Consider the following 15,236-nt stretch of genomic DNA (forward strand, 5'->3'; position numbering starts at 1 on the left):
TCATTAGACCACAATATGGTTTAAATGCATTGTCTGCCTAAAATGAGTTCTAAAAAATCTTGAATCATGTGTGGTCCCTGTAACCTGTAACCACACACCCCTTTCTATATCTGTGCATATGCTGGTTGTATTCAGCCTTCCCTAGTTTGGTGCCCTCCATATGTTTTTGAACTCTAAATCCTTTGATCCCCAGTTATCATGGCCAGTCGTCTGGGATGATGAGAGTTGTAGTCCTCCAACACTGGGGTTTGGGGCAACATGCTAGGGAAGGCTGGTGTATCAGATATGGATTTTCATGGCATAAACTTCACCATTCCAAGGACCAAGGCACTGGTCAGGGTTTTCTTTGTTTACCCATATATCACAATATCCCACAAGTACTATACAATTTGGTATTGCACTGCATCCTATTTATTGAGAGGTAGGGCAGTAGGATTTTCACAAAAGTGACTGTCTGATTCCACTTATGTGATTTATTATCTCTGTGTTAAGTTTTACAAGCCCTTAATTTGTATGTGTGGCACATATAAATTATATGCATGTTGCACAGCCAAAATGATGTTGCTCCTGCTTTTCTGGTGCAGCAATAAAACTGCTAGCACATTTGTAAAGTTAGCAGGGTCCGGTATGGTTTCAAATTGGATGGGGAACTGCTTGTTGAGATTCCAGCATTTCAGGGGTTGGACTAGATGACCTCTGGGGTGCCTTCCAACTCTACATTTCTGTGATTCTCATCCTCAAACTGATGGCAACACTTCCCCTTGTTGCTGAGTGTCTGCAAACCATTGATGCCAGATAGTGGCGATTTTGCTCATTTGGCAATGACATACTGTGGTTTTATCAGCCTCTTCAAGAAGAGATTCATGATCCCCTCTTGTCCAGTATCTTTCATGGACAATGCCCAGACAGATGAGGAAACAAACAAATCAGTCCACCCCTGCCTCTCATCCTGCAAAGACTTTGCATGGTAACAATTGACGTCCTTTCAGTTGCATCTGTTTGCTCCTAGGGGCAGCAGAGCAGCACTATCCTATTGTGAAGTTGCAGCAGGAAGACTGTGTGGGCATTGCAGAAAATCAGGTTAAGTCTATGGTGGATAATGAATGTTGTTGTTTTTCCTACCTTTCCATTTCTCTCTCCTTAGATCCCAAATCCGCTGAAACAGAAGATGACATCTGTGCTGAGTGGGAGATTAAAACAATCACCAGTGCACTGAAAACATACTTAAGGTGAGTGTGGTAGTTTTCTGGTGGCTTCCACACATCCATACCTATCTCCTGCTTGACTTTATCTTTTTTACTTTCCATGAGTAGGAGCCCTTAGTCTCCCTGCTCAGGATTTGCTTCCCTGGCTGATTCCCTCCTTAGATGCTTGTGCCACGATCTGAGTAGAGCAGAGTTCCATGGGGTTCCCAACCCTGCAATTCCCTCCTAATGCTGGTGGCTGCCTTAAGACAAGTCACATAATTTGACCCATCTAGCTTAGTATTTTCTACAGTGCCTGGCCGCAGCTGGCCAGGGTTTCTGACAGACCTGCATAGAGATGCCAGGGATCAAACCCAAGGCCTTCTGCTGCAGCCTTTCCCCAAACATTTCACCAACCACCCAGTTCTCCCCTACAAATTCTGTGGGCTGTCTCATTAATAGTTTATTCCCTACCAGCCATGCTAAACTACCAGAAGAAGCCTGGCTTCAGGGAAAATATTATTTATTTTGGAGAGGACACTTGAGGCAGGAACTGTGGACATGAGAAAAGTTAAGCAGCCCTTTCGCAGCTATCCCTGATCTGGCCCTGCACACCCTACTCACTCAGGTAGCATTGGCATTAACCAGTTCACATGTCTTTTGGTGCTACCTGGTAAAAGAAGTACTTTAACACTTAATCATTACTATGGAGAATCTTGTATAGAATATGTTGCAGAAGCTCATTGTGGTACATATCTGTAAGTCTTGACAGACTCTGCCACGATTTACCCAGTCACTAAAGGCACTTTGCATTTCTGACCGTGCTATTCCAGAGCATACTATGACGTTTCACTGTCGGAAAATAACCCTGACCCATATTATTTTCAGTGTTTCCTAGCAGATGTAAACCTCACTTGACATTTCAGCATTGAGTTCTCCATTTGGCTATATTTTAAAATATATGAATAGCATTGCTCTAAAACTTGGCTTGCCGATGAAGCAGGAGTGGCTAATGTCATTTAGTGGCGCTCCTGTCCAGGAAATTCAGGGAGCTGCGGAGGGCGACATTATGCCAGACATACACTATTTCCTTTGGCACTTTCTCAAAACAAATGAAATTCATTACTATTAATCATGCGGCAATAAAGATAATGTGAGAATTTATTTGGCAGCAGGTCATAAACCACAAGCATGATGAGGGATATCCAATCTCAGCACCGGTTTCTATCTATCTTTCTTTCCAGCGCTATACATTTTGATAGGTCTTTCTAGAGCTGCTGCTATCTATCCAGAGTGCAGGATTAGATCCTAATCCACACAGTGCTATTCGTTTGTTGGTAGCAAGCACTGTGTATTCCTAACTGAAGGTGTTACTGAACTTTAGGAGAGAAGGGCAGAGAAGATTTCCAGACTCTGCAGAGGTATTCGGACCTCATCATCCCCTCTCTTCCATCAGGAGAGGCTCAGATTGTGAAATTTATATTGTTTAAAAGGTCTAGGTGATTAAAACACCCATAGGTGGAGGATCATAGTGTTGGGGGCATGTGAACCTCACTGGGAGGGCTATTCAGTACTTGGATCACCACCTCCAAAAATGCCCTTTCACTGCTAGTTACACATCTGATCCTGTCTGCTCCTAGTTCTTCGGTGTTGGTCTGCTTCATTCTTGTCTTGTCTGTAGCTGACCAACCAAAGCTTTAAGTATCAAAATGGACAAAGATAATCATATTGCCTTTGGGGTTATTGTATTTTTACTGCATTTTGAAGTATTTGCAGTGTGTGTATTAAAATATCTTAATTATGGCATGATGCCCAATCTGTTAATGCTGAAGTGTTGCTTGGTTTTAGGAGAGAAAGGAATAAAATCCTTCCCCCCTCCCCCTCCCTATTTATTATTTTTATTTTTGAATACAGCTGGCAATGTTCAGTTGTATTGATTATAAAAGCAGCTGGAGAAAGAGGAGGGACAGACAGGATCCTCCTGGGAAACTCAACAAATGTGCTGCACCTAGAACTGGGTGTGGAGAGTGCTGCTGAATGGGACTCAGCTGTGGGCAGCCTGAAGAAGCACCACCCACCTTAGACCTGCCCATAAAATGCAAGCCTAGAGTGAGAGACTAGGGTGATGTCCACTGCTTCCAGGAACTCAGTTTTAGACTTTTGTGGGTGAGCTGAGAGTTTGTTGGACCCTAAGTGAGAACCTGGAGGTTGAGAGGGAAGTTGTGTCAGAAAAATAATGAATTGATATTGATTTATATATATTAGTATCTTTGTATTTATGTAACTCTGTATTTTTCTAAAATTTTGTTTAAGTTGTCTGTGTTGCTTCAATTCTGTACACCGCTTAGAGATTAAAAAATATATATTAAGTGGTATAGAAATCAAATAATTGAATAATCAATAAATGATTAAGAATGAATTTATGGTGATGGCTTGCTCCCAACTGCATATCAAGCCGTTCTGTTTTGTGTTCTGTTGCTGTGATTTGTTTATGTTCCACTCCGTATCCTAGAATGCTCCCTGGACCGCTCATGATGTATCAGTTTCAAAGAAGCTTCATCAAAGCAGCAAGTAAGTCTTTTGTCAGAACCTCTTGAAGGAGAGAAAACTTTTTTTGAGGGGAGGCACATCAGCTTGTAAAGTAAGATTTGCAGATAAGAATAGGACTGTGGTGCAAGATAGCATGCCTGCCATGAGCTTGCTTCAGTAAAAATGTGCCAGAACTTTCTGGAAGCACTTGCATGGCCACTTGGATTTGTGCTGCTTTCTATGATTCCAGTACCTGTTGGGGTGACTAGACTTATTCGGTTCCCCCACATAATTAGAATTACATGAGTGAAAGAGCCAGGGAGGCAGGATGATCTTACTAGCCCTGCCGCACCTTCATAGGATTCTTGTTGTTGCCAGGCTCTAGCAATAAGCCAAGCACCAGAGCACCATTGCCTGCCACAGGGAGCCCTCTATGCTCGTGGAGTTTCTCCATGGAGTTTAGTTCTCAGATCAAATCGAGCCGAGTGTCACAGTAGGGATAACGCCTCCATTTAATTTCAGGGTGGTGTCATGACTCAGCCACCCTGGAAGACATTCTAGCTTTTTCATTGAAGTTTGATGTCATGTATTTCAGACCAAAGAGTAGAATTTGAATGTTGCATTAAGACTTACTGAGACAGCTGAAAACCACCCTGTCCCTGTCTTGAATGGGCAGTGAACTGATTTCATTCAAGCACCAGATTTTTAAAATAATCCTCATGCTTATCCAGCTGTTCTCATGAGAGTGGGAGGAGAATGTAGGTTAAGTCATGTATGTGGGTTACATAGTAGTTGGAGAGTACATAGTACTATTATTGCTTCTGCATGGGGCCCTCCTAGGTCACTATCTCAACAACCCAGTAAAGTAGGTTAGGCTAAGGGAGAGAGGCAACCCTACAGCCTCCCAGTGAGCTTTATGGCTGAGCAGGAATCTTCAGCCATGTCTCCCAAGTCCAACACTCTGTCCACTAGTCACTTGGCTGCTGTGACAAAGACACTTGTATGTAGAAACAATGATGTTGTTGTTATTTGTACCCTGCCCATCTGATTTGGATGCAACAGCCACTCTGGGTGACTTCCCACACATATAAAAACATAATAAAACATTAAACTTTAAAATACTTCTTTATACAGGGCTGTCTTTAGATGTCTTCTAAAGGTTGTAAAGTTACTTATCTCCATGACATCTGATGGAAGAGTGTCCCACAGGGGAGGTGCCACTACCGAGAAGGCCCTCTGCCTGGTTCCCTGTAACCTCACGTCTTGCAGTGAGGGAACCACCAGAAGGCCTTCAGAGCTGGACCTCAGTGTCTGGGCTGAACAATAGGAGTGGATATTCTCCTTCAGGTATACAGCACCAAGGCGATTTAGGGTTTTAAAGGTCAGCACCAACACTTGGAATTGTGCTAGGAAACATACTGGGAGCCAATGTAGGTCAATTTCATTTCAAAAGGCTTGGCAGGTGTGTGTGTGTGTGTGTGTGTGTGTGTGTGTGTGTGTGAGAGAGAGAGAGAGAGAGAGAGAGAGAGAGAGAGAGAGAGAGAGATATTACTCCTTTAACGTAACAAGATGGTTGACAGGTGTTTCTTTACTCCTGAAAGCATTTGTGGGAAGTCCCACATTCATTCACGGCAGCACAGAGCCCTTTACAGTTGGCTTCTAAGCAGACAGCTTTTCCACACAATGCTGAGTGGTCTGCAGAAATCTGCATGCAGCTGTGAGTGAACATGAGGCTTTTGTACATGTTTTCAGGCTGAAAAAAGGACTTCCTTCAGCACCTTGTTATGCTCAAAAGCTCCCCACATCTTTTATGGGGAACAAAGATCTATGCAGGAGGTTTGGGAGTTGGTTATAGAGGTATTAATAGTACAGGGTTATAGTGGTATTAATTTATTTCAATGTATTTTTTAATTCACTTATTCTGCTAAAAAAATGTTCCTAGAGCAGCTTACAGATTACTAAAAAAATAGTCTCTGCCCTCAGGCGTTCTGTTTTAAAATACACAGCACAAAAGGAGAATGGATTGGGAGAGAGGAGGAAATAAGCAAAATACAGGTTCCTAGTTGCAAGTTCCTAGTTGACCAGCTGGGATTTAGGAAAGTTCAAGGAAAGGAGGTATCAGAAGTTACTGGTCTGTCAGTTGCACTGATGGAGTGGCTCTGCATCTGTTCCTCTGCTGCAGCCTGACAGAATGAATGATAATAGTACCTAGCATTTTGAACGTTGAAAGTGTTCTGCATGCATTGTTGTATTGTAATCGTTAAACCAGCTCTGCATATATCTTTCTATTTATAGTGCATGCTATAAAAATATAATTAAAGGAAATCCGGGGATTTAGAGTTGTATTGTAAAGTTGTTTGTTGATGCATCAGATCTATTCTGAGAAATATCTTATCATGTTGCAGAACTGGAGAATCAAGAATCTCGAACCTCGGAGATCCATACCTTAGTACACAGGCTCCCTGAGAAAAATAGGCAGATGCTCCATTTGCTCATGAATCACTTGGCAAAGTAAGTGCATTGGCTTTAATAAACCATTGGCTGCTTCTCTACAGCCTTCAAAGTGGAAAAATGGAATAACCATCTAAGACACCCTTTGCCAACCTCCAAATATTTTTGACTATGGTCATGCTGTATGGGGCTGATGAAAATTGTAGTCCAAAACATCTGGAGGGTGGCAGGTTGGTGAAGTCTGTTCAATAATATGGATAGCTCTTCTGCCCCCATGCATCTTGTTTAAAGCCATGCTTTGGAACAGGGTTCTGTGCATCAAAAGCAGAGGTGACCAATCAGCAGCCCTAACAGAGCTTTTAGTCATGCCTTGGATGCATGTGCTCCATAACTATGAGTATGTGTCATTGATTTTATTAAAGCATGACCCTCCATGAAGGATATACTTCTGTCTCCTGGCCCACTCACTGGAGAATAAACTGCCTCCCTTAATACCAAAATTGGACACCCCTAATCTAAAGAATCCCCAGCTGATACCTGCCCAGGCTTTTCACAATCTCTGCACTGCATATTTCTGGTACTGGGTGGTTGGTTTGTGACTAGGGCATATGAGGTCAAGGATCTGTTCCCTGTTTTGGAACATGTTGCTCTTGCAAGAAACGTAAGTTAGAGATTTGGGAACAAGATTGAAACAGGGAGTGAAAATACACATGGAACTGTACTGTTGTTCAGTGTGGAAAACCCAAGATATAGCTGCTCTGCCCCAGTTGTAATGCAGTTGCAAAGCCCAGTTTGTTTACATGACGTTTTATGTGATACATATATTTGACATACCTCCTCTGGCAGATCTTTAGAAAAGAAAAAAGTGGCTGGTCCTGATGAGGAGCTCTCTTTCTTGTTCTTTCAGAGGGTCAAACTAGAACAGACACCAGACACCAGCCCTTCCCTCTGCTGTCAGTTCTCCAGTGCAGACCACCCCTAAAAGCTGCTATTGGCCACTGGGGGAGGGGGCGTTCGCACACTGTGCATTTTTGTTGTCCCCTCTTCAGTTTACCCAGATTGTGAAGCATTGGGGGGGAGGGCAACTATCTATTGGAAAATTTCTCTTTTTCTCTCTGTTTCTATGTAAATAACTAATTTGCTTATCATGTGCACATTTTAGGCAAAATTATAATTTAGTACAATAATCTAAGCATATTCCAAAACCTATTTTTTAAAATGACAAACTCAAAACAAAATGTTAGGAAACACGTGGACAGTTTCATAGTGCTGCTTTCAATTAACCCTTGCATAACATTTCATTGCAATTTGAGCTTATGCATTTGTTAATAAACTTTTGTAGTCATAATAGATGTCATAGGAGTGTTAGCAATGGTCTGAAAGGGAATTTAATTTGTTACATTTACTCAGCAAATTGTACTGTTAATAAAAGCTCTCACTGCACAGTGCTGTTCCACGTTCTACCTTTTAATCCACCTTCATTTTTGTCATCTGTTTTTACAGTCATGAAAATTCGTCTCTGCTATGGCGATGGTAGACATGTGGGTTATAGTGGCAAAACAGAGCTACATGACTCATTCAAATTACTTCCCCCTGCTCCAACTGCCAAAACACTCCTTTGCTTAGCATTTGAAGGGGAAAACATCTGGAATGACTAAGCAGCTTTATGTGTCAGTTACAAGAGTTAGTAGGCTGTGACTTGCCATCCTCCTCTCTGTATCAGAGGAATATGTGTACAGGAATAACATAGAAGATTTTGGAAAATGCTGGAATGAGTTAGGCTATAAATACCTTTCTGGAACAGCACACAGATAGCAATATAAAACAGGGAAAACAAACAAACTTTGAAATGTGCTTTAAGAAGACAGAGTCCAGATGCTGTTTTGACTATGTGTTCATGCAATGAAGAGCATGGCTTTTAAACCCAGAAAGCTGGTTTGGATCTTAGTTAAAAAAAAATTTAAAAAAATGAAAGCTTTCCCTAAAAGAATATGGAATTCCAGATAATTCTAGCAGCCAAACCTTTTTCTGGAATGTTGTGATGATGAGTTCATTTGAAAAAAGAAAGTTCAAAAGCGAGAGAAGATTTTTGTTACACTTGGAAAAGGAGGAGTGAGAGAGGGTGGCTGCTTCAAGATGTGTTCTCTTTTACCATACGCGTCATTGATAAGCGGTTTAAGGAGAAACATGAAATCTTATTAAGAAAAGAATGTGTTTAACTTTACAGATAGGGTTCTCTAGACCTAACACATGGTCAAATGTAGTTTTGCACTGTGAGGTTCAGTTGTTCATGTAAATCTTGCCATTTGTGGGGAAGTGAAAGAGTCTCTCTCCTCCTACTATTTTGAGTATTTTTTTCACACCTGTTTGTGCATGTTATTTCCTTGCTTCAACTTCAGCTTCATTGCCATTTTCTTGAAAAGGCTTGTTCACTTTGCGATCCAGTTAATCAGGGATCACTGGGTGAAAGTGATTGGCCACATGGTCATAATGTCATCTTTTTTAGATACTTGACATTATTGCTGAGAGCAAATGCCTACTTTGAATGTGTGGGTGGGGGGCTGGGGAGGAAGAAGACAGCTGCCTGTAACTCAGGTAACCAGGCTGACACTTCCTATCATGTTTCTGGCTTGCTAGTACTGTGCAGCAGATGTTTGCTCCAAACTAGTTTTGGGTATGTGCACTTAATGCATGACTAGTTGGGGCAGAATCTGAACGGATGACAAGCTTGGTGAGTTGAAAGTAACGGTGTGAATAGATGGCATCTCCTTGGCTAGATTGGGACAAGGAAGCATCAATTTAGTTGCCTCACCAAAAAGAGATGCATATCATTTTCCTCTAATATCCATTTCCCTGTGAGAAGTTTTTCTCTTTCACAAATAGGTCTTTAGTATCAATGGAACAGTGTGGGACATCATGGGGAGTGGAAATGTTCACTGAATGCTCCCCTGCCCCTGCATTTTGACAAAGCTTAAAAGCATCCCAAAATTGTTGTGTTCAGATCCCTGCATAGCTATAGATTTGCCGAGTTCCCTTGGATTAATCACATGCTGCCATGGTTCTCCGCAAGTCAAGTGGGACGAATGGTATCTGTCTCATTTGTTTGTTGCAAAGAGAGAGCAGAAGGGTTTTGTACTGTTGCACATAAAAAAGTGATGATATTTGTTATTTATACCCCACCATCAGTGTTTGTGATGCTTACACAGTTTTATATGTGGTGTACACAAGTCCCTGCTACCAAGGAGATCATACTGTGGAACAGGCAATGGCAAAGCAATGGAAGGAGGAAAAAATTAGGGCAGTGCAGTAAAATGTGGTGAAATACTGTCACAGGTTCTTGATGCTTGTTGGGGATTGAGCTTTGCAAATCAATGGATCAGTGAGTTTTCAGAAAGGATGTGAAGGAAGGGGAAGAGGTGGAACCACAGGTGTATAAAGATAATATGACAAAGAATGCTTTAATGTGTTTGTGCTGACAGAATAATTCCTTTAGGCGCCTCTGCATGGCAACTTAGCCAAGCAACACCTTTAATTTGAAAGGCTAGATAGCATATTGGCTGTCCTCATTTCATGGAGTGTGTCCATGCCATTATTTACCTTCATTTCAAGTTTTCCTGGAGTTAGTTTATCGGTCAGGCTATTAAAGTAGAATACTAGAATATTTTAAAATATTATTATAAAGACATTTCCTCATAATAGACGTCACAGATTCATACAAATTCAGATTCATGCATTCTGATGTGTGTGTAAGATAGAATTTGTGTGCACATCTGAGTAGTGGACACAGGAAAGATAAAATGTCGGATACTTATTATGATAGTTCCCTCCGATGGACTGTATAGATCTGGCCAAGTTGATGCCCTAGCTGTCATAAATATCTAGGAAGCTTTTGTAGAGTTTGCTTATCCATCTGTTTTAAAGGGCAACTTTGAAATTATTCAGTGTTCAAAACACTGTGACTGTGTTTTGTTGTTGTTTGGTGTGACAGAGATCAACAAACATAATCCCAGATCTGGGGAAATTTTGAAATAAAGTACTGGTAATTTAGGATGAACAAAATGTCTCTCTTCACTATCCCTCAATAAGTTCCAGATATAGACTTTGCAAGGGAAGGTATGAGTCTCTATATTTGTGTATGGCAGTGTGAGTTCTTTTGTCAATAGGAGAGAAGGATAATATAGTATGAGGTGTGTATTTAACATTCGTTGTGATTGGACAGGAAGGGGTGATGTTTGATGTAGCTCTCCAAGGAGACCAGATATGAAGCTGGCACAGATATTAACCCACACAATTTTGAACAATTATCACATTAAAGGCCTTCACCTAGGTGAAGTACCTGTTGTTCCTGTTTCAATCCCTCTATAGCTTGTATTGAGAGATTGAGTTTAATCAGAGTCAAAGCATTTTATTGAATATAATACATTTTAAAAATCAGAAAAATATTTATTCCTGCTCATTTATTACCATATTGTGGGGTTTGTGTATTACATTTCTATGCCACCTTTCTTCCAAGGAGCTGGAAGGGGTATACAAGATTTTCCTCCTTGCCATTTTTATCCTCACAACAACCCTGTGAGGTAGTTTAAGTGGAGAGACTGTGACTGGTCAGCCAGGGAGCTTGATGGCTGAGTGAGGATTTGAACCCTAGTCTCCCAGGTCCAGTCCAACACTCTTCACCATTGCACTAAACTGGCTCTGGTTTATGCTGTGGAGGAGGATGGAAGCAGCTAGAACATCTGGCATTATGGGAGACTACCAAGAGGCACTAGAGATAGCCCAAACATTGCCAAGAAAGGCCACAAAGAATGACGTCATGACTTTATGAATGTGGCTTAGTTGTTCCTTCTCTATAATCTTGCCCAGCAACATCTAGGTCATGTCTCGTGGCCCTGGGCTTGCCATTTTATGAAACCATTCTAAGCCAATATTATTTCGAGATATATTCTGGAGAATAAGGTTTGTATAGGGGGTTTCCAAAATGGAAATTCTTGATCGTTTTTTAAACTGCACCTTGAACCTGTTCTTCATAGACAAAGTTTGCCTCCCCTTCATATTTTATGGCTGTTACATGACTTGCAGTGTGGACAAATTGCTTCACTATAAAGTGAGTGTAAGAATTTCACATCTTGAAGGCCAGAAATATTTGTTTTCTCCTAAATTGAATAGAAGCACTTCTGCTTTGCAAAGTAGGTCACTGTGGTGTTGGACTGATGCCAAGAGTTTAGCCTTGGGTACTTGAAGTAGGAGCTCTGGAATGTTTCATGACCAGCATGTGTGGGGGTAGTATTGACTGGTATGAATACAATTTTCTTCTTCTGGTAGAGCTTTTTAAAAACCCATTGTCTTTTGGCATGAAATGGACTAAATAATAGAGCTTGATTATCTATTAAAGAAGAATTTGATATACTGTGAAACAAAATAAATGAGCCTAGAGAAAAACATACTTTAAAAAAACGAGTGTACACAATTTATTCTGAGTATCTTTAATTATGTCCCTGTTTACGCAAGATTCTATCTATCTATATCTATCTGTCTATCATCTATCTATCTATCTATCTATCTATCAATCTATCTATCTTTCCACAGTTAAAACTATGCTCAAGGTGGCTTACAACATATAAAAATTACACAAGCATAAAAAAGTAGTCATAAACAAAATATCAAAAAGTACACAACCAAATCGAACAATTTTGACACAACTCATAAGATACATAACAAATACCAAAAATAACAACAACAACTAGGCCTGGGTGATATATTGATATATCGTCCAGGACTGAGATGAGGAGCATACCACGATGTCGGCTTCACTCAGCGGTGTATCGCTGGTGAAACCACCAGCACTCCTGAGTCCCTCTGCTAGCACTGTCCGCTGGAGGGAGTCAAGAGTTCCTTCCTTCAGTGGGCGCTGTTAGCAGGGGGACTCAGGAGTGGCAGCAGTTTCACCAGCGATATATCACTGAGTGAAACCGCCATCCCACTCTGCCCTAATAAGATGGCGGGGCGCCGATATAGCTTGTTCCTCCCTCTGCATCTTTAAACTGCTCGACTGAGGAGTGTGCAGCTGCCCTTTGCTCAGTTGAGCAGTTAAAGGAGCCCCTAGCCCGGTGCTGGCTCTGCAAGCCAGAGATGAGGCAGGGGCTCTGTGAAACTGCTCAGTTGAGGGGAGTACGGTTGCCACTCCCTGCATTGAACAGTTAAAGGATCCCCAATGCTGTCTCAGTTGGGGGGGAAGGATGATCCTTCCCCCCAGCTGAGCAGCACAAACAAGCTGCATTGTCACAGCCCACGAGATGAGAGTTGGGGCAGTTTCATCCGGTGTCTCTCAGGCAGAGGCAAAATCATCTTGGTTTTTTCCACATCGCTGTATATCGCCAAACCACGGTGTTTGGTTGGTGATACACCATGATGTTGAAATGTTGCTATCACCCAGCCCTAGTAACAACCCCTGCCAAACGAAAACCCCTAAACAATACCCCAGCCCCTAGCAAAGTAAGAAGTGACGTAGCAAATGTATTGCTGTCCATGAAACAAAACTTGTCCAAGTAAAGCTGTAAATGGATTAATAGTATAAGTCTATATATGTCTATTCAAGTATAGGATTGCACTGAGTTCAATGGAGCTTAGTCCCAGGTAAGTGAGACTGCAGTCTAAATTTCATGACTAGCCATGATATGTTATCTGGGTAATTGCTTGTGAATTATTGCAGAGAAAGGAGATAATCAGCAATTCTAAAGTAACATAAGTGAGGTTCAAGAAACAAAGTTTTGCCATATTATACATACAGTGCTGTATAGTGGGAAATAATTATTTAAATCCATATTTTCAAGTGAATGTTCTTATGCAAATAACCCTATATTATCAAAGTTATAGATTGTGAAGATGTTCATTTTTTGGAATTAGGCTGGTCTTTGCATCTCACCTGATTCACTTGTTGAATTTGTCAGTATGATTTTATAGGCACTTCGGTTTTCTGACTGTATTCTCTTGAGTACAACAGTTTTCACTACATATTGAACATAATTGTAAGACAGGATGAGGCAGAGAAGTAATAAATATACAATAATGTAACCGTCTTCTAAGAGGTATATGAGGGCAGCAGCAGAATATTCAGCATAATTGTTTGTACTGAGGGAACAAAATAGTTATCTTTAGTTTCTAGCTTGGCCTTGGTTATTCTGAAATGGTGACCGCACTTTAAAAAATGTCTTCAGTTGTTTTTAAATAAACAGTTTGTACAGCTGCTGTTCACCAGTGGTTCTTGGATGTGCTTTTGGGTTGCCATTACTTCATCCTGCTTCTTATCGCCTTACACGCAGAGCTCTTGTTTTATAGCAGTCTCACCCAAGCTATTGGTTTATTTTCCTTGCAAGGTCAAAAAATAATAATGTTGAACATCTGATTTAGGGGTAGGGTGAGCACTCTCTCTCTCCATCCTCTACACACATATGGATTTGTCGCCAGCACCATTCATTCTCATCCAGTGTGGCACAGCTCCTGTTTTGGTGCAATAATACCTTCTCAACTATCTGTTCAATCCAATAGATTCCCCACCCCCCCACCCAGAAGCTAAGGGAATATACTCAAGGGCTTTGCTAGAAGAGCTTTATGGGATTCAGAACTTTGCATAATGATTCACTGGTACGTGTTGGTTAGTGAAATGCATTGCCTTATATAGAATGTTCTCTTCAAAATTTTCTGCAGCTCTTCTGGCAGAGTTCTGTGTAACTCAAACACTTGCACACTTCCTTCGCTATATAAATGGGATGGTGCTTTTATAAACAAAGACATTTGTAGCAAACAATTTCTTAATTAATCTCTTGTGCAGGTTGTTTCCTTCTTGTTCTAAATGGTTCCTACTGGTTCTGTAAAACAATAGCTAGTTATTTACAGCCAAGATTGAAGGTTACACAACCCTCAATGGCACTGTGTCATAGCATTTACTTCTGTTTTCGGTTGTTGTCTTTGCCTTGGTTTGGATAGCAAGCCTGCTCCCTCCCTACTTCCTCTCCCCTCCACCCTTCCACTGGCACAAAAAATAAATAAACCACATGACTCTAATTTTAAAAAAAGGTCATTGTGACCTGAGAGAAGCAGTCTTGCTTCCTATCCAGTGTTTCCTTTGGATTCACAGCCCCTGAAAAAGTGAAGATAGTCTTTCTGCAGCTCCACACAAAGGCACCTGCTTAATGGACAATCAGCACACATGTATTATTGGCAGGGCATCCTTTTGATTTTGGAAAGCAGAGCAGGCAACTGGACTGATCATGGGGTGCGATTTTGCTACGACTTATTGGGAGTAACCAAGACAACTCCAAAGTTAGAAGCAATTACCTCAGCTCTGTCCACCAGGTTCTGCAGTGTTACTGCTTGCCCCATGTCTCCACCATTTTCCCCGCTGGGCTCATAGTTCTGGATGAGGCCCTACTGCCTTCACTCTTGTGGTGGCTGTTTATGTTGCTATTTGACTGATTTGTGTTTCCAGGAAACTGTTTGAATCCAATATTGTCTGGGAATTTCCACTGAACTCTGGAGTCTTAAAAAGGCTTCACATTAATTCTCTGGGCTTTGCTACATAAACATTGCCTTCCCCACCTTCCTAAAAGCAAATTGGGTGCTTTGACCTTGCGTGGAAAAAATGTGTACCTCTGGCCAGAAAACAACTTTTTCAAAGAGCAGTATTCACAACTGAATGAAAATATTTCCCCACAATGTGAGCTGCAAGCGCAGCTTTGCCCCACACTCATATTTTGAGTTGCCTGCAGTAAGGACATATTAACCTTGAGGCCTAAGGGCAGCTTGAGTTTAGTGACTGTACAACAGGACAGAGGGCTTCAGACAAGCCCCACAGGGGATGTGTGAGAGGAGCCTGATGGGCTAGTATTCCCCTATCATGCCAATTCACCTAACGGCCACACCCTCTGCTGCCACTGTGCATTTTGTGTTCTTGAGAATATGTCCTGATTCCAGTGTCTAGAGAATCTCCACACAAGGGGATTCCCTTGCCCAATCATGATCTCTCCTCATACCTGGAATTCCCTTCTTCTGTGGATTAGTGCAGAGCCATGACTA

The 15,236-nt window shown here is 41.4% G+C and overlaps 1 protein-coding gene across 12 annotated transcripts in view; it reads left to right on the forward strand.

Annotated features, from left to right (window-relative positions):
- ARHGAP26 (Rho GTPase activating protein 26) overlaps positions 1-15,236 on the forward strand; it is a 205,136-nt gene that overhangs the window by 121,905 nt on the left and 67,995 nt on the right. For all 12 annotated transcript variants that reach the window (XM_081179627.1, XM_081179621.1, XM_081179626.1 and 9 more), the window contains 3 exons: positions 1,145-1,229; positions 3,697-3,755; positions 6,119-6,224. In XM_081179627.1, the coding sequence (XP_081035753.1) occupies positions 1,145-1,229; positions 3,697-3,755; positions 6,119-6,224 (250 nt within the window). The remainder of the gene's footprint in view (positions 1-1,144; positions 1,230-3,696; positions 3,756-6,118; positions 6,225-15,236) is intronic.

Source organism: Podarcis bocagei, assembly GCF_964188305.1.
Source record: "Podarcis bocagei genome assembly, chromosome: 2".
Lineage (NCBI taxonomy): Eukaryota > Metazoa > Chordata > Lepidosauria > Squamata > Lacertidae > Podarcis > Podarcis bocagei.